The sequence below is a fragment of the Bombina bombina genome, chromosome 7, assembly GCF_027579735.1.
Source record: "Bombina bombina isolate aBomBom1 chromosome 7, aBomBom1.pri, whole genome shotgun sequence".
Taxonomy (NCBI): domain Eukaryota; kingdom Metazoa; phylum Chordata; class Amphibia; order Anura; family Bombinatoridae; genus Bombina; species Bombina bombina.
This window is the reverse complement of record NC_069505.1, coordinates 382661269-382686100: the sequence shown is the minus strand read 5'-3', so window position 1 is coordinate 382686100 and position 24832 is coordinate 382661269. Positions and strand designations below refer to the sequence as shown.

Below are 24832 nucleotides of genomic sequence, written 5' to 3'. Positions count from 1 at the left end.
ATAGCCAGTAGGTGGAGCTGTCCGGTTGTGTTGCAGCAAAGCCAAGCAAGCTGAAATTAATCAGTTTAACCAGAGCTGAGCTATCGAGCAGATTTCAAAGGAAAAAGATCTTCCTGTCTATAAATCAGTCCAGATTGCAATGCATAGGAAGAACTCTTTGCAGAAAAATGCAAGTGAAGTCTGTGTTGTGTGATTATTTTATTAGGTTTATAATGCTGTTTAGCAAATGTTTTTGTTAATTTAACTTAGTTTAATTATATATTCTGTATGGTGTGATTATTTTATTAGGTTTATAATGCTGTTTAGCCTTTAAAGTCTTCATTTCAAAGCTTTAAACATAATGTATTAGGTGTTACTTATGACAATTTTGAGAGGAGCCTGGAACCTAACTCCCTCACTTCCCATTGACTTACATTATAAATTGGGTTTCAATTTACAACGGTTTTGATTTACAACCATTTCCATTCTGGAACCTAACCCCGGCGTAAACTGAGGGCTACCTGTATAGAAAATATTTGCATGGACAACCCAGATTCAGAGCTAAATTCATCTCCTATATCCTGCTAGGTATAAATGCTAGTTATATAAATATGTATGTGCATGGTGCATCACCCCAGCCGCAGGTCATGCAGCACCACACAATAGTTCTACATTAAAATAATAAGACACTCCCCTAGTCTGCTCCTTCTGAATAAAACTGTGAAGGGCTAGTGCAATAAAGGGCTAGTATAAAGGTGAACAGCTAAATTGGGTTTTGTAGGGTGGTCACAGTATCATTGAAATTAGGTTATGTATAAAAGAGAGGAATAAACCCCTGCCTGCTAAGTTGCAGTGTTGTAAAGAGACTATAGTAAATATGCAATCAACAATGAAGTATCCCAGGGATAGGGAATCACTAAAACATTCAAGCCATACTAAACAGTGTAAACATCAAAAATGGCAGCAGAAAAAATTACAAACATAACTAGATGGGTTTTTTTTTTTTTTTTTTTTTTTTTAACTTTGAGCTAGCTTTACTTCAAACGCTGTATATAATGTGAAAAGCATGGTAAGGGCTATGGAAAAATATGTGGACTAAAAAGCGATCTATTGCCAGCATTCTTACTGTGACAACAAGCCATCATGAGAACCTTTGCCGACATTCCTGGTACGTGTATACATCTATTAATAGTCCAACAATAGTAATAGAGGGTCTCTATGTGTGAGGCTTAGAACAAGCAACAATAAACAACGTGCCACCCATAAACTTTAGAGAACCTGTTAGTAAGTCCTAGGTATAAACATAATTAAAATAAATTGTGTAGCGTCTGAGTCTCTGAGCCCGTGCTCAAATAGAGATACTCATCCCATGCCAGATCGTGGGGCCGGAGAGGTTCCTTGGATCGGCTGCAATGGCCAGCTGCTTGTTACTCTCCTGCTAGGCTGAAGTGCGATGATGAGCTCTGAATGAGTGGCCCGGTGTGCGCTCAGATCGCTGCTGCAAATCAATCCGCGCAGGGACAGCTCCGGAGTGTCAAGATATGTATATGGAGGCAGTAACTTGGAGGCTCTGTTCCAACCTGTCATAAGTGTGCTCACCAGGGTCTCAGGACACGGACTGCCAGCCGGTAAGCTCTTAGGCACCTTTCCTCCTGTCATACGATCGGGCCGTGACCCCTCTTGCCATAATCCACCATGCACCCCCGCGCCACCCGCCAGTGTAATATGCGAGAATTTCGCATCTCTTGTGCAGCTGTCCGCATCTATATTGGGCCAGCTAGTACCTCTAGGTGCTTGTATCAGGTGCAGCGGTCGTCTTGCGGCAATCTGGGGCTCTTTAGTTGTAGCTTGTGAGGGCCGGTGTGCTGGGGATGCATGATAAGACCCCCCAGAGGATAGACTTCTGCACAGAGATGAAAATGCTAGGGCTAGCTCACACTCCAATCTCTGAAAGTGAGCATTTAACAAGTCTTTTGCTTCCTTTTCCCAATCAATCGCCATGTTTCTGGGCCTCCACGTGGGAGATAAGATTGTGGTCTCTTTGCAGGTTAGCCGTTAGACAGTTCTCTGTATCGCTATTTTACGTACTGCACAATTATATTTAGGCTTCCCACTGGCTCTCTACCTCTTCTTGGTAACTGGAGACAATCATTGTACAAATTTGTAATGGGCTAATGGTCATTGTTGAGGAAAATTATGATCATTTTCAGCAGAGCTGAAGTGAAGTGCGACCATTCCGAGCCCAGGCTTGCTCCGCCCCCTAATTTAGGTTTTTAATTGGTAGTTTTTTTATTTTATTAGAATAGTTATGTTAATTTATAGTTTAATGTTAGGTTTATTTTTATTTCACAGGTACGGTAAGTTTTAATTTTTTTAAAGATAGTTATATTGTAACTTTATTTTAAAGTTAGGGGGTGTTAGGTTTAGGGGTTAATAGTTTAATTTAGTGTTTTGCAATGTGGGGGGGCCAGTGGTCTAGGGGTTGTTAGGTTTAGTTTAGTAGTTACTATGTGGGGGGCTGGAGGTTTAGGGGTTAATACTTTATTATAGCGTTGGGAATGTGGGGGGCCGGAGATTTAGGGGTTAATAACTTTTATTAGTGTCGGCGATGTCGAGGAGTGGCGGTTTAGGGGTTAATATATTTAAATAGTGTTTGCGATGTGGGTGGGCGGCATATTAGGGTTTAATAACTTTATTTAATAGTCGTGGTGTGAGTGGGCGGCAGATTAGGGGTTAATAGGTGTAATATAGTATTTGCGATGCGGGAGGGTGACGATTTAGGGGTTAATAGGTAGTTTATGGGTGTTAGTGTACTATGTAACACTTTAGTTATGAGTTTTGTGAAACATTTTTGTTACACAAAATCAATAACTACTGCTCTCAGATGGCGATATGGATCGTGTCAGTATAGGCTGTAACGCAAGCATTTTAGCCTGAACGCACAACCTGTAATACCGGCGCTATGAAAATCCCACACAAAAACTTCATTTTTTTTAGTGCGGAATAGACGTTGCGTTACAGGCTAAAATGCTTGCGTTACAGCTATTCTGACACAACTCGTAATATGCGTTCCTGGCCATTACGCTGGAATTTTTCAGCATTAAAAGCCGTACCGCACCGTAGTGCAAAACTCGTAATATAGGTGTTAGAAAGTTATGGGAAGTCTTAGAGTAGCAGTGAGTTTAGGGGGGTCTTAAATTTGGGGTCATTTTGGGTAAGGGGTTTTGTGATTGTGGTCCAGAGTGGAGGGATTAGTAGCAGTTGGGGGAGTTGCGATGGGAGTTCTGGCAGTTTAGGGTTTTTTTTAGCATGGGAAGTTTGTGTTAACGGTTATGGAAGTAACAGTTTGCACCAGCTTTTAAAAAGTGATATTGCAAGTTGATTATCACGAAGGAAACACAAGGGTTAACTGGTAATATCAATGTAAATGAGGTTAGCATGCCAATTAGTGCTTCTCATTAATATGGGAAACACAAAATAAGTCTTTGGCAAAAAAGTTTAACCAATGACATTCCAAATCAAGCAATTCTGATTGTGTGAGTGCAGAGTAATGTACCAAGTGCAATCAGTATCCCTTGACTTGTACTCAAAACTAACATGTTTAAATAAGGACAATAAAATATTGAAATATGCATTTTTTTCCAATTGTATTTTGCCTGCTTTTGCTGTAAATAATACCTCCATCCAATTATATTCAGATATCCTTATTCATGCAGAGCACCCATCCAATGAACACACAGAGAGCCATACGCAAACATTTAGAGCTTCCATTTAATAAACACATGTACAAAATGCAGAGTACACATCCAACAAACACACAGACAACATTATCCCATATAGAAATACACAGAGCTTCCATCCAATGAGCACACAGACAGTGCTATCCCATACAGAAACATTAAAATCTTTCATCCAATAAGCACACAGACAGTATTATCCCATACAGACAGTGCTATCCCATACAGACAATGCTATCCCATACAGACAGTGCTATCCCATACAGACAGTGCTATCCCATACAGAAACATTAAGAGCTTTCATCAAATGAATACACAGACAGTGCTATCCCATACAGAAACATTAAGAGCTTCCATCCAATGAGCACACAGACAGTGCTGTCCATTCAGGAACATGCAGAGCTTTTATCCAATAAGAACACAGACAGTATTATCCATTCAGGAACTTGCAGAGCACCCATCCAATGAGCACACAGGCAGCATTATCTCATACAGAAACATTAAAGGGATACTGAACCCATTTTTGTCTTCATGATTCAGATAGAGCATACAATTTTAAGCAACTTTATAATTTACTCCTATTATCAATTTTTCTTCGTTCTCTTGGTATCTTTATTTGAAAAAGCAGGAATGTAAGTTAACGAGCCGGCCCATCTTCGGTTCAGCACCTGGGTAAATGTAGCCACCAATCAGCAAGCGCTATCCAAGGTTCTGAACCAAAAATGGGCGGCTTGTTAACTTACATTCCTGCTTTTTCAAATAAAGATACCAAGAGAACAAATTAAAATTTGATAAAAGGAGAAAATTAGAAAGTTGCTTAAAATTGCATGCTCTATCTGATTCATGAAATAAAAAATCTGGGTTTAGTATCCCTTTAAGAGCTTCCATCCAATGAGCATACAGACAGTATTATCCATTCAGGAACATGCAGAGCTTTTATCCAATGAGCACACAGACAGTATTATCCCTTACAGAAATACACAGAGCTTCCATCCAATGAGCACACCTACAGTAGTATCCCTTACAGAAATACATAGAGCTTCCATCCAATGAGCACACAGACAGTATTATCCCTTTCAAAAATACATAGAGCTTCCATGCACACAGACAGTAGTATACCTTACAGAAATACACAAAACTTCCATCCAATGAGCACACAGACAGTAGTATCCCTTACAGAAATACACAGAGCTTCCATCCAATGAGCACACAGACAGTAGTATCCCTTACAGAAATACATAGAGCTTCCATCCAATGAGCACACAGACAATAGTATCCCTTACAAAAATACATAGAGCTTCCATGCACACAGACAGTAGTATCCCTTACAGAAATACACAGAGCTTCCATCCAATGAGCACACAGACAGTAGTATCCCTTACAGAAATACATAGAGCTTCCATCCAATGAGCACACAGACAATAGTATCCCTTACAAAAATACATAGAGCTTCCATCCAATGAGCACACAGACAGTATTATCCCTTACAGAAATACATAGAGCTTCCATCCAATAAGTACACAGACAGTAGTATCCCTTACAGAAATACATAGAGCTTCCATCCAATGAGCACACAGACAGTAGTATCCCTTACAGAAATACACAGAGCTTCCATCCAATGAGCACACAGAGAGTATTATCCCTTACAGAAATACATAGAGCTTCCATCCAATAAGCACACAGGCAGTAGTATCCCTTACAGAAATACATAGAGCTTCCATCCAATAAGCACACAGGCAGTAGTATCCCTTACAGAAATACATAGAGCTTCCATTTAATGAGCACACAGACAGTAATATCCCTTACAGAAATACATAGAGCTTCCATCCAATGAGCACACAGACAGTAGTATCCCTTACAAAAATACATAGAGATTTCATCCAATGAGCACACAGACAGTAGTATCTCATACACAAACATGCAGGACATCCGTCCAGTAAGCACACAGGTCTGTACTGCCCTAATAACTGTGTTTTACTGCAGGTGGAGGCTGAACTAATCGATAAGTTGGACTCTTTGGTGTCTGAAGGAAAAGGAGATGAAAATTACCGGGAACTTTTCAGCCTCCTGTGAGTGCAAGGGGGTGAATGTATAGGACGGGGTGTGTGAGGGTCATTTTATGTTGGACAATTTTAAGCGATGGGTGACAAGGGTATTAAAGGGATTATAAGTACAAACAAAAATTGCTTTTATAGGTTAGAGCAATGTATCATTGCTAAGGATTAAATACATATTTAAAGCCAGCTCCAGAGCAGCTATGCACTACTGGGAGCTAGCTTAACACATCTGGTGAGCCAATAATAAGAGACAAATGTCTGTAGCCACCAATCAACAGCTAGCTTTGCTGCTGCTATTTTACATAAAACTTTCCAATTTATTTTTTTAATCTAATTTGCTTTGTTCTCTTGATATTCTTTGTTAAAAAACATACCTAGGTAGATTCAGGAGCTGGAGCAAGCTGCTGATTAGTGGCTGCACATATATTTTTCTTGTTATTGGCTTACCAATGTGTTCAGCTAGCTCCCAGTAGTAAATTGCTGCTCCTTCGATAAAGAATACCAAGAGAATGAAATAAAATTTATAATAGACGTAAATTGAAAAGTTGTTTATAAAACTGTATGCTTTATCTGAATCATAAAATATTTTTTTTAGTTTCATGTCCCTTTAAAATTGTCATAAAAAGGACATGCTCTATCTTAATCATTTTAGTATAATTATGACTTTCCTAAAACAGCTGAGCTGTTGTTGAGTACTTCTTTATAGTTAAAGGGATACTAAACCCATTTTTTTTATTTCTTGATTCAGAAACAGCAGTCATTTTAAGCAGCATTCTAATTTACTCCTATTATCAATTTTTCTTCGTTCTCTTGGTATCTTTATTTGAAAAGCAGGAATGCAAGCTTAGAAGCCAGTCCATTTCCTCCTATTATAATTTTTTTGTTAATCTCTTGGTATCTTTATTTAAAAAAGCAGGAATGAAAGCTTAGGAACCGGCCCATTTTAGGTTCAGGACCTGGGTACAAGTTGCTGATTGGTGGTTAAATGTAGCCACCAATCAGCCAGCACTATCCAGGGTCTAAACCAAAAATGGGCCGGCTCCTAATCTTTCATTCCTGCTTTTTCAAATAAAGCTACCAAGAGAACAAAGGAAAATTGATAATAGGAGTACATTAGAAAGTTGCTTAAAATTGCTCTAACCGAATCCTAAAAGAAAAAAATTGAGTTTACTGTCAAGCTACTTAGCATTATGGGATTTTTCATGTAAGTAGTAGCTGAGCTCTGGCTTACTTAAAAGGGAATATTAGTAATTAGTTGTATTTATTTGATATGGAAGAGAGCATTTCCAAATATTTTATTTTTAATACATGTTCCTATCCTGTATAAACCAATGTTTTGTTGTTAGGCTTGAAATGTGTACCTTCCTTCACCATATGGGAGGTTTTCCTGCCACCCAATGAGCATTAGAAGGAAGTATCAGCCAATGAGCTTTAGTAGAAATTACAAAACTGGTACTGCTGTATCAGATTCTATTTAAATGTAAATAGTTTTTAATTCACATTTTTCTAGCCGCATGTTTAAATGGTAATGTTTCATATGGATGTCAGACAATGTTTGAGTAGAATGTCCCTTTAAGGGTGTAATATAGACGTGAAGAGTAGCAAAGATGGCTACAATGGATGTGTGGTAAATGCAGAGATGTAATTGGTGTAGCAGAACATGAGTCAACAGAAACAGGGCATCTTATAGGACATGGAAGCAACAAATAAACAGGCAGTGTGGTAAAGCAGAGCACCATGGGTAATAACAAATCTAGTAGGGCATTGCGTGAAGTGACGTTTGGTATTAAGTCTCAGAGTGCAGTATCATGTTTTTTTGTGTTTGTGCCTTCTCTACTCGCTGCCGGAGCAGTTCTCAACTGTTTGGTCCGTACCCGAGGTAAGATTATGTAGTGCATACGTGCGTATCATACGTGTGCGGAATCTAGGCATGAGTAACCTGACAGTTTATGTGTAGACCTGTGCATACAGCAATTGCATGTAAACCTGTGACCATGTATAAGGGTATAATTGTATGTTACGTAAGAGTGGTGCTTACGTCTTTACTAGTATATAACTTGCAAGAGTAGTTGCCTAGGCATATGTGATTTTATACCTCATCATTTCAGAGTGTTTGCCTTGTCTGTCCACAGTCTTCGAGTACACTTATTAGGCTCCCATTTAAGTAACCATTAAATACTTGTGTCAAAATTCACACACAAATGAAAGTTATGAACCTGTCAAACATAATTTGGGGTGTTCGATGACACCCAGTTTAATTGGGTTTATGCCCATAGATGCCAATAATCTGAAATTTGAATAATTTGAAATATCCTCATTTCTTGATGGAGTTCAAAAATTTATAGTGAATAGCATTTTACATTTAGCATCTTTAAAACAGGAGGCCATACGGACGTCTGCCAGAGGTACCAATATACAGGTTATAATGATGGAATATAAAAATCACACACCGTGTACACTTTTAATTTGTTGGTTCTGATCCCCATATCCTCTTGAGATACTGGAGGATGTAGAAGCTAGAGAACCAGCAACAGCGACCAGTTCCCTAATGGAGAAGACACAAGAGACAGGGAATCTATCCTGACCTCCGTAATGGAAAAACTAGTTCAAATAATACTAGCAGAAAAACAAGCTTTACAGGAAATATAATAAATGCTCTAGTTTATATATCTTTCACTGCCCTGTGTTTACCAAGAGAATGACTTTTTCTGTTATATTTGGAATCACATTCATGTCAGCCGTGTCTTATACGTTTTCACTTGTTTGCATATGGTCATGTGGTACGTTACACAATCTTACACAGCAATGGTTTGATAACTTGGGCCATTAGTGACTTACTCAGGAGATGTGGGTCACACCAGGTCTTTTCTGTGTTGGAATTCTAAGTGATGGTGATCTGATAAATGGGGGCCTTAATATGCATCTTATCTGCACATATATACTGTGTGTTTCCATGTGTCTCTCTGTCCTTGTGTCTCGCTTCCTTGTATCTTTCCATGTCTGGTATATTATGGTATATTTATGTTTTATCTTCTCTGTTTATTAGTTTGTTGCTCTATCTTGGTCACTGTCATCTTTATGCTTATCACTAGGTGTCTCTGTAGATATCTGTTATTGTCATTCTTTTGTCCAGTCTCATCTCATCAGGCCTCTCTCTGAGACTTTGTCCATCTGTATCCCTGCCTCTGGACATCTCCTGCATTTCTCTTCCTTTGCTTTCTGAGTGTGTCTCCAATCTCGAGTTCTTTCCCTCTTGCACTCTCTCTCTCTGTCTTTCCCAGGGGTCAAGTCCTTCAAAAAGAAGTGTGGGAGCTCACCAAGACTTCCACGACCCTTACAATTAATATTATTTTATATATATACACATACTTATACACACTGTATTTATATGTACTGTATATACTTTGGTTAATGAAAGTAAATAAAATCCAATGAAGGGTTGAATGGTTGCCTTTGGGCCTGAGAATCCTCCTCTGTCACAGAGTCTCACCCACTTAAGGTGCAATAGTCTTATTTCTGATGAGGGTAGCTAAATAACCCCAGAGCAAGCCACACAGAAATGTAAGCACCATGTCCTCCACAGTGCGGGGTGATCACACAGCAGGACCACTGGCAGGCTTACATGTAGTGTATTGTATTAAGTGTTACTGCCCATTACTAGAGGATCCCACTATCCGTCTAATCAGACTGTGCTCCAGCTCCTCCCGCCAGTAGCAGCAGTGTTTACTAAAGCGTTTCTGTTCTGTGTCCAGGGGGAACTTCCTCCTGCAAAAATAGTGCAGGAACTCCGTTCCCATGCATCTCCGCCCGACTTGACCCCTTCTCTTTCATACTTTGTAGTCTTTAACTATGTTTCACAGTTTCTTTTTCAATATCTTGGTTCTTCCCTATTCACTCTGTCCAGATGTTATCATTATGATTTACTGTCCTCATCTCTGTGCTTCACTGACCTAGCTCCTTGGTGTTTCTATCCGCATCTCTTGACATCTCCATGCCCAGCTGTCTCTTCTTTTCCCTGGAAGCTTCTTTCTGTCATTTGCATGTGTATGTCTCTGGCTTGTAGCGTTCAGTCCTTATTCTGCGGGTCTCTTGGTGCGGTTGTCTAATTCTGAACTTTAAACTTAGCCTTCTAGAAAAGATTGAGCAGGAAACATGGAGAGAACCTGGGGCCTCGTTTGTAACTTCTGTAACACGGCTGATGGAGAGGCTGCTGGACTACAGGTATGTACAGAGCCGCAAAGACTAAGGCAAAGTATTAATAAGCAGGCTCTGGTGTCTCCATTTGTCTTAGAAAAATTTGTTACTTTTATATCTGTTTTTGAAAACATTTGACCAATCATAGGGCTCTATTCAAATCCTTCAAAATTCCCAAAAGTCATGCTTCATATGGTTTTCCGTGGAGTTTAATTTATTACTTTCTCCATTCTCCCATTAGTGTCATCCGAATTCAGGCTAGGCATTAAAACTAAAAACATTAATTTTAACGGTTACAGGACTTTGTCAGCCTCCCACAGACAAAGTTGTCCCTCTTCCAGTCCTTTTAGACCCATTGAAGGGAAAATGCTCTCTGTCAGATTATTCAAACGTATATAAGACTTTCCAGTAGACGTGTGCGCGGCAGAAACATTTGTTTCGGTTAGTTTCGGACTAATTCAGATTTTTTTTCTCATTTCATTTTTGGATCGATTCAAATTTGAATGTATTCATTTTGGATTCATTCGGATTCTAATAAATTCAGATGTATTCAGATGTATTCGGTTCGGATTCGATTAGTAAATTCAGAAGTTCGTTATGTGTTAGGTGGGATGTGCTGTGTATTAGACTAGTATTATGTACTGTATATTAGGTGTAACCCATCTAAATCAACATAAGTACCAACCTCACAGGTACCAGCTACACAATATGCACAGAGGTACAGTATATACTTAATAAGTACATAATACTAGTGTAATACACAGCACATGCCAGCTACACAATATGCACAGAGGTAGCAGAGGTACAGTATATACTTAATAAGTACATAATACTAGTGTAATACACAGCACATACCAGCTACACAATATGCACAGAGGTAGCAGAGGTACAGTATATAACTTAATATACAGTACATAATACTAGTAATACACAGCACATCCCACCTAAGTACCAACCTCACAGGTACCAGCTACATAATGAGCTAGCAGAGTAATCCATGAAGTCCATGGTTATTCGAATGTAACAAATAAATCCAAACTAATTCAGATTTATTTGTTACAAATGCATTCTGATTAGTTTAGTTTTGTTGCTAGGGTAATTTGAAAATTCGAATCGATCCGAAGCTCCGAATTTGACATATTCGGCAGAATTTCAATTCGGAACGAAATGAAAAGCACATGTCTACTTTCCAGTGATTAACAGAGTTTATCTATCGTAACTGGTCTTAAAGGTTTATTATTTAAAGGAAGCAGGTCAGTTTTGTTGAATTTTGAGCTTGAAAAAAATCTAGAGAAGTTTGTAATAAATCATAATTGCAAACCTCAATCAATTCAGTCTTGTTTTAGAACATGGTTCATTCATGACTACTATAGATGGAAGGTTACTTCATATTGCTATCTCTTCTGTTAATTTCAGTTCCCTCAGATTTACAGTGGAACAATTTCCAGGAGTTTTAAGTTTTTCTGCAGATAACGTGGCTCAAGTCATAAATAGTTTATCCTGGGCTTTTAAATGGATTACAATAGTTTCAAAACTAAAAATATTAAAAGCTATTAGTGGAGCTTGTTATGGAATTTCTGATTGATTAGAAAGGGGCTGAGATAGATAGAAAAATAGATAGATAGATAGATAGATAGATAGAAAATGATAGATAATTTGGTGAGATTAATTGGCAGTAAGGAAGTGTGTACTAAGTGAGATTCATATATTTTCTATTTCAGGGATTGTATGAAAGGAGAAGAAAATGAAAACAAAAAAGTTGGCTGCACAGTGAATCTGATGGTGAGAATACAATATCTATGCGCATCTGTGTATTTGTGCATATGACCTAGAAGAGTGTGCATATACATGTTTTTGTACATATTAGCTGGAAGTATGTGTATATACATTTTGTTGTGCATATGACCAGGACGTGTGCATATACAGGAATGGAAATTTCCATTTCTCTTGTTAAGTGTATCCAGTCCACGGATCATCCATTACTTATGGGATATTAACTCCTCCCCAACAGGAAGTGCAAGAGGATTCACCCAGCAGAGCTGCTATATAGCTCCTCCCCTAACTGCCATTACCAGTCATTCTCTTGCACCCAACGAATAGATAGGATGTGTGAGAGGACTGTGGTGATTATACTTAGTTTCATACCTTCAATCAAAAGTTTGTTATTTTATAATAGCACCGGAGTGTGTTATTCCTTCTCTGGTAGAATTTGAAGAAGAATCTACCTGAGTCTTTCTATGATTTTAGCCGGAGTAGTTAAGATCATATTGCTGTTTCTCGGCCATCTGAGGAGAGGTAAACTTCAGATCAGGGGACAGCGGGCAGATTAATCTGCAAAGAGGTATGTAGCAGCTTATTATTTTCTGACAATGGAATTGATGAGAAAATTCTGCCATACCGATATAATGTAAACTCAGCCTTAAATGCAGTAGCAGCAACTGGTATCAGGCTGTCATGTATGTATATTTTACACTTCAGTATTCTGGGGAATGGCACTTCACTGGAATTATACTGTATGCATAAAACTTTAGCCTAATTTGCAGGGACTAGCAACAGGCTTTTTAATAACACTCAATTTATTAATGTTAAACGTTTTTTGCTGGCATGTAAAATCGTTTAATTTTCTGAGGTACTGGGTGAAAAAATGTTTTGGGCACTATTTTTTTCCACTTGGCAGTCGTTTTATTTAATTTATGACAGTTTACTGATCTCTCTCACTGTTATGTGTGAGGGGGAGGGGCCTTTTTTGGCGCTTTTGCTACGCATCTAAAAATTCAGTCAGAAGTTTATTGTCTTCCCTGCATGATACGGTTCATCTCTACAGAACTCAGGGGTCTTCAAAACTTGTTTTGAGGGAGGTAATCACTCACAGCAGAGCTGTGAGATTGTAGTTGACTGTGATAAAAAAACGTTTATTTCTGTATTTTTTATTTTTTTTTCTGCTATCAGGGTTAGTTATCCTTTGCTAATGGGAGCAATCCTTTGCTAAAATTGTGTTTTTTTTTTTTTTACAAAGATTTGATGCTATAACTTTTCAGTTTATTAATTTTCAACTGTCATAACTTTTTCTGTGCTTCTTATAGGCACAGTACGTTTTCATATTATAGTAAATTACTTGAAAAGTATTTCCAAGTTGCTAGTTTATTTGCTAGTGTGTTAAACATGTCTGATTCAGAGGAAGATATCTGTGCTATATGTGCTAAAGCCAAAGTGGAGCCCAATAGAAATTTATGTACTAACTGTATTGATGCTACTTTAAATAAAAGTCAATCTGTACAAATTGAACATATTTCACCAAACAACGAGGGGAGAGTTATGCCGACTAACTCGCCTCACGTGTCAGTACCTGCATCTCCCGCTCGGGAGGTGCGTGATATTGTAGCGCCGAGTACATCTGGGCGGCCATTACAAATCACATTACAGGATATGGCTACTGTTATGACTGAAGTTTTGGCTAAATTACCAGAACTAAGAGGTAAGTGTGATCACTCTGGGGTGAGAACAGAGTGCGCTGATAATATTAGGGCCATGTCAGACACTGCGTCACAATTTGCAGAACATGAGGACGGAGAGCTTCATTCTGCGGGTGACGGTTCTGATCCAAACAAACTGGATTCAGATATTTCAAATTTTAAATTTAAGATGGAAAACCTCCGTGTATTACTAGGGGAGGTGTTAGCGGCTCTGAATGATTGTAACACAGTTGCAATACCAGAGAAAATGTGTAGGTTGGATAAATATTTTGCGGTACCGGCGAGTACTGACGTTTTTCCTATACCTAAGAGACTTACTGAAATTGTTACTAAGGAGTGGGATAGAACCGGTGTGCCGTTCTCACCCCCTCCGATATTTAGAAAGATGTTTCCAATAGACGCCACCACACGGGACTTATGGCAAACGGTCCCTAAGGTGGAGGGAGCAGTTTCTACTTTAGCTAAGCGTACCACTATCCCGGTGGAGGATAGCTGTGCCTTTTCAGATCCAATGGATAAAAAGTTAGAGGGTTAAATAAAGAAAATGTTTGTTCAACAAGGTTTTATATTGCAACCTCTTGCATGCATTGCGCCTGTCACGGCTGCAGCAGCATTTTAGTTTGAGTCTCTGGAAGAGACACTTGAATCAGCTCCATTAGATGAGATTACACACAAGCTTAAAGCCCTTAAGTTAGCTAACTCATTTATTTCAGATGCCGTAGTACATTTAACTAAACTTACGGCTAAGAATTCCGGATTCGCCATTCAGGCACGCAGAGCACTGTGGCTAAAATCCTGGTCAGCTGACGTTACTTCTAAATCTAAATTGCTTAATATACCTTTCAAAGGGCAGACCTTATTCGGGCCCGGGTTGAAAGAAATTATCGCTGACATTACAGGAGGTAAAGGCCATGCCCTGCCTCAAGACAGAGCCAAACCTAAGGCTAGACAGTCTAATTTTCGTTCCTTTCGTAATTTCAAAGCAGGAGCAGCATCAACTTCCTCTGCACCAAAACAGGAAGGAGCTGTTGCTCGCTACAGACAAGGCTGGAGACTTAACCAGTCCTGGAACAAGGGCAAGCAGGCCAGGAAACCTGCTGCTGCCCCTAAGACAGCATGAATCGAGGGCCCCCGATCCGGGAACGGATCTAGTGGGGGGCAGACTTTCTCTCTTCGCCCAGGCTTGGGCAAGAGATGTCCAGGATCCCTGGGCGTTAGAGATCATATCTCAGGGATACCTTCTAGACTTCAAATTCTCTCCCCCAAGAGGGAGATTTCATCTGTCAAGGTTGTCAACAAGCCAAATAAAGAAAGAGGCGTTTCTACGCTGCGTACAAGATCTTTTATTAATGGGAGTGATCCATCCGGTTCCGCGGTCGGAACAAGGACAAGGGTTTTACTCAAATCTGTTTGTGGTTCCTAAAAAAGAGGGAACTTTCAGGCCAATCTTGGATTTAAAGATCCTAAACAAATTCCTAAGAGTTCCATCGTTCAAAATGGAAACTATTCGGACAATTTTACCCATGATCCAAAAGGGTCAGTACATGACCACAGTGGATTTAAAGGATGCTTACCTTCACATACCGATTCACAAAGATCATTACCGGTATCTAAGGTTTGCCTTTCTAGACAGGCATTACCAGTTTGTAGCTCTTCCATTCGGATTGGCTACGGCTCCGAGAATCTTCACAAAGGTTCTGGGTGCTCTTCTGGCGGTACTAAGACCGCGAGGAATTGCGGTAGCTCCGTACCTAGACTGATACAAGCTTCAAGCTTTCAAACTGCCAAGTCTCATACAGAGTTAGTACTGGCATTTCTAAGGTCGCATGGATGGAAGGTGAACGAAAAGAAGAGTTCTCTCTTTCCACTCACAAGAGTTCCTTTCTTGGGGACTCTTATAGATTCTGTAGAAATGAAGATTTACCTGACAGAAGACAGGTTAACAAAGCTTCAAAATGCATGCCGTGTCCTTCATTCCATTCAACACCCGTCAGTAGCTCAATGCATGGAGGTGATCGGCTTAATGGTAGCAGCAATGGACATAGTACCCTTTGCACGCCTACATCTCAGACCGCTGCAATTGTGCATGCTAAGTCAGTGGAATGGGGATTACTCAGACTTGTCCCCTACTCTGAATCTGGATCAAGAGACCAGAAATTCTCTTCTATGGTGGCTTTCTCGGCCACATCTGTCCAGGGGGATGCCATTCAGCAGGCCGGACTGGACAATTGTAACAACAGACGTCAGCCTACTAGGTTGGGGCGCTGTCTGGAATTCTCTGAAGGCTCAGGGACAATGGAATCAGGAGGAGAGTCTCCTACCAATAAACATTCTGGAATTGAGAGCAGTTCTCAATGCCCTTCTGGCTTGGCCCCAGTTAACAACTCGGGGGTTCATCAGGTTTCAGTCGGACAACATCACGACTGTAGCTTACATCAACCATCAGGGAGGGACAAGAAGCTCCCTAGCAATGATGGAAGTATCAAAGATAATTCGCTGGGCAGAGTCTCACTCTTGCCACCTGTCAGCAATCCACATCCCGGGAGTGGAGAACTGGGAGGCGGATTTCTTAAGTCATCAGACTTTTCATCCGGGGGAGTGGGAACTTCATCCGGAGGTCTTTGCCCAAATACTTCGACGTTGGGGCAAACCAGAGATAGATCTCATGGCGTCTCGACAGAACTTCCTCGTTACGGGTCCAGATCCAGGGATCCGGGAGCGGTTCTGATAGATGCTTTGACAGCACCTTGGACCTTCGGGATGGCTTATGTGTTTCCACCCTTCCCGATGCTTCCTCGATTGATTGCCAGAATCAAACAGGAGAGAGCATCAGTGATTCTAATAGCGCCTGCATGGCCACGCAGGACTTGGTATGCAGATCTAGTGGACATGTCATCCTGTCCACCTTGGTCGCTACCTCTGAAACAGGACCTTCTGATCCAGGGTCCCTTCAAACATCAAAATCTAATTTCTCTGAAGCTGACTGCTTGGAAATTGAACGCTTGATTTTATCAAAACGTGGTTTTTCTGAGTCAGTTATTGATACCTTAATACAGGCTAGGAAGCCTGTTACCAGAAAGATTTACCATAAGATATGGCGCAAATACTTATATTGGTGCGAATCCAAGAGTTACTCATGGAGTAAGGTTAGGATTCCGAGGATATTGTCTTTTCTACAAGAAGGTTTAGAAAAGGGTTTATCCGCTAGTTCCTTAAAGGGACAGATTTCAGCTCTGTCCATTCTTTTACACAAACGTCTGTCAGAAGTTCCGGACGTTCAAGCTTTTTGTCAGGCTTTAGCTAGGATCAAGCCTGTGTTTAAAACTGTTACTCCACCATGGAGTTTGAACTTAGTTCTTAATGTTTTACAGGGGGTTCCGTTTGAACCCCTTCATTCCATTGATATCAAGTTGTTATCTTGTAAAGTTCTGTTTTTAATGGCGATTTCCTCGGCTCGAAGAGTCTCTGAGTTATCTGCCTTACATTGTGATTCTCCTTATCTGATTTTTCATTCAGACAAGGTAGTTCTGCGTACTAAACCTGGGTTCCTACCTAAGGTGGTCACTAACAGGAATATCAATCAAGAGATTGTGGTTCCATCTTTGTGTCCTAATCCTTCTTCGAAAAAGGAACGTCTGCTACACAATCTAGATGTAGTCCGTGCCCTGAAATTTTATCTACAGGCAACTAAGGATTTTCGACAAACGTCTTCCCTGTTTGTCGTTTATTCTGGTCAGAGGAGAGGTCAAAAAGCTTCGGCTACCTCTCTCTCCTTTTGGCTTCGTAGCATAATACGGTTAGCCTATGAGACTGCTGGACAGCAGCCTCCTGAAAGAATTACAGCACATTCTACTAGAGCTGTGGCTTCCACTTGGGCCTTTAAGAATGAGGCTTCTGTTGAACAGATTTGCAAGGCTGCAACTTGGTCTTCTCTTCATACTTTTTCCAAATTTTACAAATTTGACACTTTTGCTTCTTCGGAGGCTGTTTTTGGGAGAAAGGTTCTTCAGGCAGTGGTTCCTTCCGTATAAAGAGCCTGCCTGTCCCTCCCGTCATCCGTGTACTTTAGCTTTGGTATTGGTATCCCATAAGTAATGGATGATCCGTGGACTGGATACACTTAACAAGAGAAAACATAATTTATGCTTACCTGATAAATTTATTTCTCTTGTAGTGTATCCAGTCCACGGCCCGCCCTGTCACTTTAAGGCAGGTAATTTTTCCATTAAACTACAGTCACCACAGCACCCTATGGTTTTCCTTTCTCTGCATGTTTTCGGTCGAATGACTGGTAATGGCAGTTAGGGGAGGAGCTATATAGCAGCTCTGCTGGGTGAATCCTCTTGCACTTCCTGTTGGGGAGGAGTTAATATCCCATAAGTAATGGATGATCCGTGGACTGGATACACTACAAGAGAAATAAATTTATCAGGTAAGCATAAATTATGTTTTTTAAATGACTTTTAGGAAATAAACAGCCCAACACTTCTTTATGTAAAGATAAATAATGTCCTAAACTTCAATTTAATGGATTTGAAAATAAGAATTACTTCTCTTGTACTTCTAGTTTTAAAATATTTGAATAAAATCCTCTTATGTTGTACCCAATCCACCAATTTTCAAACGGTTTTCAGAACACCTCAGGGGTGTGGCCAATGTTTGAGAAAGACCTAGTTAGGTCTGAAATGCGTTGACACAGGCCACGTTCCTGAGTTGTTCTGAATGATATGTTTCTGAATAAGCAGTTTTGTATTAACTGGCACTAAAATCAGGGATGGGCTTTGTACGTTATGTTTCTGTATCTTTCTTTACAGAAGGCTGTTTAGAATATCCATTAATTGGGTATATCTTAAAGGGATATTCCAGTAAAATTTAAATGTTCATAGATGAATTACCGGTACATCTTTGAATAGAAACATATTTGCAATATACATGCATTGGCAAAAAATGCTTCTAGTAAAAGTTATCACTGTTTAAGTGTTACCATTTTTCTCTGCACGTGAAACATACCTAAATATTCTCATTGCACCAGAACTTATAAATACTGTAGCTGCTCAGAGTGTCAGTGAGGCTTGTATCATGTCAGCAATTAACAAATTGAGTCATTACCAGATGGTAAGAGCACCTTAGGCTCTCTGAGCAAGTGCTGTGTTTAAAATGCTGGTGCACGGTGCATACTTAAATACACTTTTGAAACAGCTATAGCTTTTATTAGAAGCATTTCTGCTAATACATATATATTACATAAAATGATTCTATTTAAAACTGAAATGCATATACAGTTGAAATCAAAATTATTCAACCCCCATTGCACATCAAGTTTATTGTCAAAATGTACAGGCTTTCAGCTGTTTGCAATGAACAAATCAAACAAAAGCAATTGAAGTAGCTGAACACAATGAATGCTTCAAGTGGTTTCCCCAAATTCAACTAAAAATGCAACTTTTAATAAATTCTCCAGTCTCAAAATTATTCAACCCCTTCATGGCAATCATCTTTAGAGCACCCTTTTGCTGTTTTGACCTGCGGCAAATGAGATGCAAAGCCAGACACCACCTTCTGACAGCTCATGAGCAATGGCCTCCAGTTCAGTAATATGCTTGGGTTTGCGTGCTGCAATTGCCTTCTTCAAATCCCACCAGAGATGGTCTGTGGGGTTCAAGTCAGGTGACTGTGATGGCCACTGTAGAACCTTCCAGGATTTCTTCTGCAACCAAGCCTTGTTGGAATTTGAGGTATGCTTGAGAACATTGTCCTTTTGGAAGGTCCACTGACGCACAAGCTACAGCTTCCTCACAGATGGCATGACGTTTTCTCCTAGTATTTCCTGATACTTCAATGAATCCATCTTGCCTTCCACACACTGCAGGCAAAGCAGCCCCAGAGCATCAACAAGCCACCACCATGCTTTACTGTAGGCAGAGTGTTTTTTTCAGCGTATGCTTCATTCTTCTTCCTCAAGATATACCGCTGATCCATCGGTCCAAAAAGTTCCAGTTTTGTTTTATCGCTTCATAAAAACGAAACCCAAAACTTCTGTGGCTTATTTATATGATTTGAGCATATTGAAACTATCATTTCTTGTGCTTTAGGGTCAGTAGTGGTGTACGTCTTGGAGTTCTGGCATGGAAACCTTCTGCGTTTAGTACGCGCCCCTCCAGATAGTGTAACCACTGTTCCTTTAACTTTTAACTTGCAAACTATGCTTCCAACGGTGTCTCTAGGAACATTCAGTGCCTTCGCTATGTTTTTTTACCCTATTCCTTGTTTGTGAAGGGCAATGAACTCTTCTCTTAACATGCAGTCAAATGTGACACTAAACAAACCCCTAGCCAGTTCATGTATTTCATGTGTTCTAGCTCAAGCAAGCCTGGTGCAAATAATGAAGCATCAGGTGTGCTTGAGACAACATCTGTTTTGCATATTTGTGCTGTTGTGGGAGATTCTATTCAGGGGGTTGAATGATTTTGAGACTGCAGAATTAATTAAAAGTTGCATTTTTTGTTAAATTTGGCGAAACTACTTGAAGCATTCGTTGTTTTAAGCTATTTAAATTGCTTTTGTTTAATTTGTTCATTGCAAACAGCTGAAAGTCTGTACATTTTGACAATAAACCTGATTTGCAATGTTGGTTGAATATTTTTTATTACAACTGTTTACAACTGTTTTGTCTAGAATGTCCCTTTAAAGGGACACTGAACCCAAATTTTTTCTTTTGTGATTCAGATAGAGCAGTAATTTTAAACAACTTTCTAATTTACTCCTATTATCAATTTTTCTTCATTCTCTTGCTTTCTTTATTTGAAAAAGAAGGCATCTAAGCTATTTTTTGGTTAAGAATCATGGAAAGCACTTGTTTATTGGTAGGTGAATTTACCCACCAATCAGCAAGAACAACACAGTGTGTTCACCAAAAATGGGACGGCATCTATACTTACATTCTTGCATTTCAAATATAGATACCAAGAGAATGAAAATAATTTGATAATAGGAGTAAATTAGAAAGTTGCTTAAAACTGCATGCTCTATCTGAATCACAATAGAAAAAAATTGGGTTCAGTGTCCCTTTAAGTGGATTGTATTAGGAAGATACAAATAATGTGGATTTTCTAGACTCTGCATACACTTGCACCTGTGAATTATTATAGTACACAGTTTTATGTATGGTTTTTGCAACTTATATTCAATCTGCTATATAATTTAAACTTTTTTATTTCTCTGTTTTTAACAAATCTTTGTTTTGGATTAAAATTGTTATTAATAAATGAAAACTTAAAATGATTAGTATATGAAAAGTATCTTAAGTAATATTGGTGCTTCCAGGGTTGATATATTAAGTTTAGTTGTATCTCTATACTGTATTCATTTTATTGATATTCTTGTTGTATACAAGCATTTGATCTGGATATATGTGAGTGAAAAACAAGCTTTATTTGATTATTTTTTCTGTTTTCAGAACTTCTACAAATCAGAAATAAATAAGGAAGAAATGTATATACGATATATTCATAAGTTGTGTGATATGCACCTACAGGCAGAGAGCTACACAGGTATGTAGCATTGACAACAAAACATAGCACTCATAGGGCAAGATTACAAGTGAGGTGCGTTTTGCAAAAATCTTAACTCTAGCGGTTTTGCAAAAATATTAACTCTAGCGGAGTGTTCGCGATCGTGGAAAAGAAAAACCACGCCAATTATAATCTAGCCCATAGTATTTCTTTACATATATTGTTTACAAAATATCTATCTTATAATATAGCATTAATTACAATAACTCGAGCATTCCATAATATATACATTGACCCTTAAAACAGCACATAAAAATACAATGAAAACAAGACTATTTGCACTAAATAATAATCCAAAAGAAGCATTTGCTTTGTAAGTTTAGCTAAACTACCAATCACAATGCATTTTGAGGCCACACCCCTGCAGACCTATAGTCCAGAATTATCCAACAAAAGACAAGGGGTCACAGCGCTTTTATCTGCCCCCCAAGTTCACTAACTTGTCTAAATCATGTCCATCATTTCGGCATACCACCCCAAGATGCTTCTGAGCACTTACTGTGTACGGTGTAACATGCACCTACATTGAATAGAAGGGACGGTAAACTTAAATTTCTTGATTGGTATCCTTTTTTGAAGAGTAGGTTAAGGAGCAGCATTGCACTACTGGGAGCTAGCTGAACACATCTGGTGAGCCTATGACAAGAGGCATATCTGTGTAGCCACCAATCACCAGCTAGCACCAAATAATGCATTGTGGCAGCTTAGGTTACCTAGGTATACTCTTCAACAAAGGATACTTTAAGGACAAAGCAAATGTGATAATAAAATAAATCGGAAAGGTATTTAAAATCTGTGCTGTATCTGAATCATGTTTAAAGGGACACTTTATTAAAAAAAATTCTTTCGTGATTTAGATAGAGCGTGACATTTTAAGCAACTTTCTAATTTACTCCTATTATCAAATTTTCTTCATTCTCTTGGTATCTTTATTTGAAATGCAAGAATGTAAGTTTAGATGCCGGCCCATTTTTGGTGAACAACCTGGGTTGTCCTTGTTGATTGGTGGATAAATTCATCCACCAATAAAAATGGGCTGTCCAGAGTACTGAAACCAAAAAAAAGCTTAGATGCCTTCTTTTTCAAACAATGATAGCAAGAGAACGAAGAAAAAATGATAATAGGAGTAAATTAGAAAGTTGCTTAAAATTGCATGCTCTTTCTGAATTACAAAATAAAAAATTTGGGTTCAATGTCCCTTTAATTTTTGACTTTCCTGTCCCTTTAATGTCAGTTTTTATATATGCACTGCAAATATCATCAAATAAAAACTGCACTGCAAACAAATCTTTACACCAAATAAGGGCTTGATTAAAAGTGGTACAACAACTAAAATTTTTACCAGTGCACTAACTCTGTTCTGAATAAAAGAGAGAGAATGAAGAATATCACCTAATAAAAGTCAATTACAAACTATTAAATATGTATACACTTCAAAAATCTAATAATATTATTGCTACATATTTGGTGCACTACATAGAGATACATTTTTAAATTTAAAAATCTAGATATTTTGATTTTTAAAATCTATTTGCCCCATGTTTAATGTATATATACGCTTATACAAATGTTACAAACACAAAGTTATTTAATAGCATTCCCTTTCTGTCATGTTTTTCAATGGTCATACTCTACATTATTCTTTAATTCACTCTTCAAAAGAAATTTGGAACAAAGGATAGCAAAAGAATGAAATCTAAAAAAATAAAATAAATATATCAACATATATATCTTTACATAGATATATACATAAATACATCTTTTATTTTTACATTTAAATAGATACATATGTAGATACATACATATAAATGGAATATAATATATATATATATATATATATATATATATATATATATATATATATATATATATATATATATATATACACACACATACATACTAAAATATGTATGCCCAAAATTCAAAAAAATTCTAATAATTGACTGTCCACTTTGCACCAAATATGTCGCTACTTGCTATATTGGCAATTAATTCCTGCTCCGAAAAAGAATTAATTTCAACTATATACAATAATGGGCTAAAGAGAAATGTGCTTGTTCGTGGACTTTAATGAAATGGTATAAATAAAGCTGTGAAAAACCGGAATAAATGCGAGATCGATGACTGTTAGTTAACAACAGTCCGATACTCCTCGCACCGTACTGGATGCGCGTGTTTTTGACAATTTTTTCATAAATATGGAGATCGTATTCAGGTCCGCTGGTGCGATGTTTGGCGAGCGTATTGACGCCCGTGAATGCAACATACTTGACGCTTTGATAGATAGGCCTCTACAAGTTGAGAGTAAAAAACACTTATCGCTCACGCCCTACCCTGACACCATGTTAGACCAACTGTGCTAAACCCGAAGGTAGTTATGAAAATTTTAAATTCCTCTTAGGGACAGTCTTCAGGCAATTATCAAAGAAAATGGGCTGTCCCTGCGAGCTGTCTCCCATAGAAACATACGACCGTATGGTTAAACTTTAATATCGCCCTAATACAAATACACTGCTTTCAGTGCATTGTACCTTAAAATGGCTATTTTCTTATGCATAACTTACGCAACCTATAACTTTTAACTTCTAATACCAGCATAAATTAGCATGATCGGGATATCCAATGAAAGTATAGGTTGTGCTCGATAAAATTTGCTCGCTCTAACCCTTCTCTAGTTAGCGCGCTTTACCATGGACTTATAATATCAAAGTGGCGTGCTAATGGTAGCACTCTCAAGCAAAACTGGGTATCGCGCGCTCTATCATTAGCGCACCACTTGTAATCTAGCCCTAAATGTTTTAAAATCATCTAACATTGTCATTTTTTTAGCACAGTTTAGAATGTTTTGTAAATCAGGAGTAGTTCAGGGTTAAACCCCTTAAAAAACTTGGTTGAATTGTTTTTGTCTCCTTTGCTGTAGCTAGTTAGGAACAAATGTAAATACATTTTTTTAATCTGTTTGAAGAAATTGCTGTATAAAACGTTGCAGGGTCAGTTACATTTCACCATACTTTAGTATGATAGAAGTATTCCTGACAGTCAATGGATTATTTTTGTGCAAATTAAGATTCCCTCACCCTGTGTGCATTTTTCTAATTCTGTCTCCATTTTAATGCCTCCCCAGAGGCAGCCTTCACTCTTCTGTTGTACTGGGAATTGCTGCAGTGGGAGGAAAAACCGCTTCGAGAATTTCTTCATTATCCTGCACAGAGTGAGTGGCACCGGAAGGAAGGTTTGAGTCGAAAAATCATCCACTACTTCAACAAGGGCAAGGTAAGCAGCGTACCACTGCTTTCAATATCTAATAACAGAAATACCGTTATCATAGTTTATGTTCTAGATTGGACCAATCCACCAATTATCCAGAGGAACTACACGTAAAATGCTAGCTGCTGAAGATGATGATATATTCAGTATTATTTGTCGGGAATCTATCTCTATTAAAAATGGCAGTCGCTGTTGACATGTGCGGCGCCATTTTGTTTTTCCGGTCTGAGTGTATGCAGATTATTGTCCCATATATTTTAAGGATTGATCTGTGTGTAATGAGCATTTATCAAGTGCGTTTGACTGTTCAACTTGTTGAGTCCATTTTGTGGTTGATATTTAGTAGATAACATGAGGTCGGATGGATTATACTCTCCAATGTCAATGTTGTCCATGCATTCTACAGGTGAAATTTCTGATACCTGCCCAGATCCAATATGTTCTATTTTCAATACGGACATTATGTTATAATTTGCCTATTGATCTCTCTTATGTCAGAAAATGTTTATTATGTGCCATTTCAAGGCCCATATACAGAGATGGTGGAAGCTCTG

General features: G+C 38.6%; 1 protein-coding gene across 1 annotated transcript in view; it reads left to right on the top strand.

Moving 5' to 3' along the window:
• The window catches only part of DOCK3 (dedicator of cytokinesis 3), a 924676-nt gene that overhangs the window by 730714 nt on the left and 169130 nt on the right, over positions 1-24832 (top strand). Inside the window, exons 33-37 of the mRNA XM_053721106.1 lie at positions 5700-5785; positions 9899-9994; positions 11689-11749; positions 20897-20990; positions 24136-24284. Of these exons, the coding sequence (XP_053577081.1) occupies positions 5700-5785; positions 9899-9994; positions 11689-11749; positions 20897-20990; positions 24136-24284 (486 nt within the window). The remainder of the gene's footprint in view (positions 1-5699; positions 5786-9898; positions 9995-11688; positions 11750-20896; positions 20991-24135; positions 24285-24832) is intronic.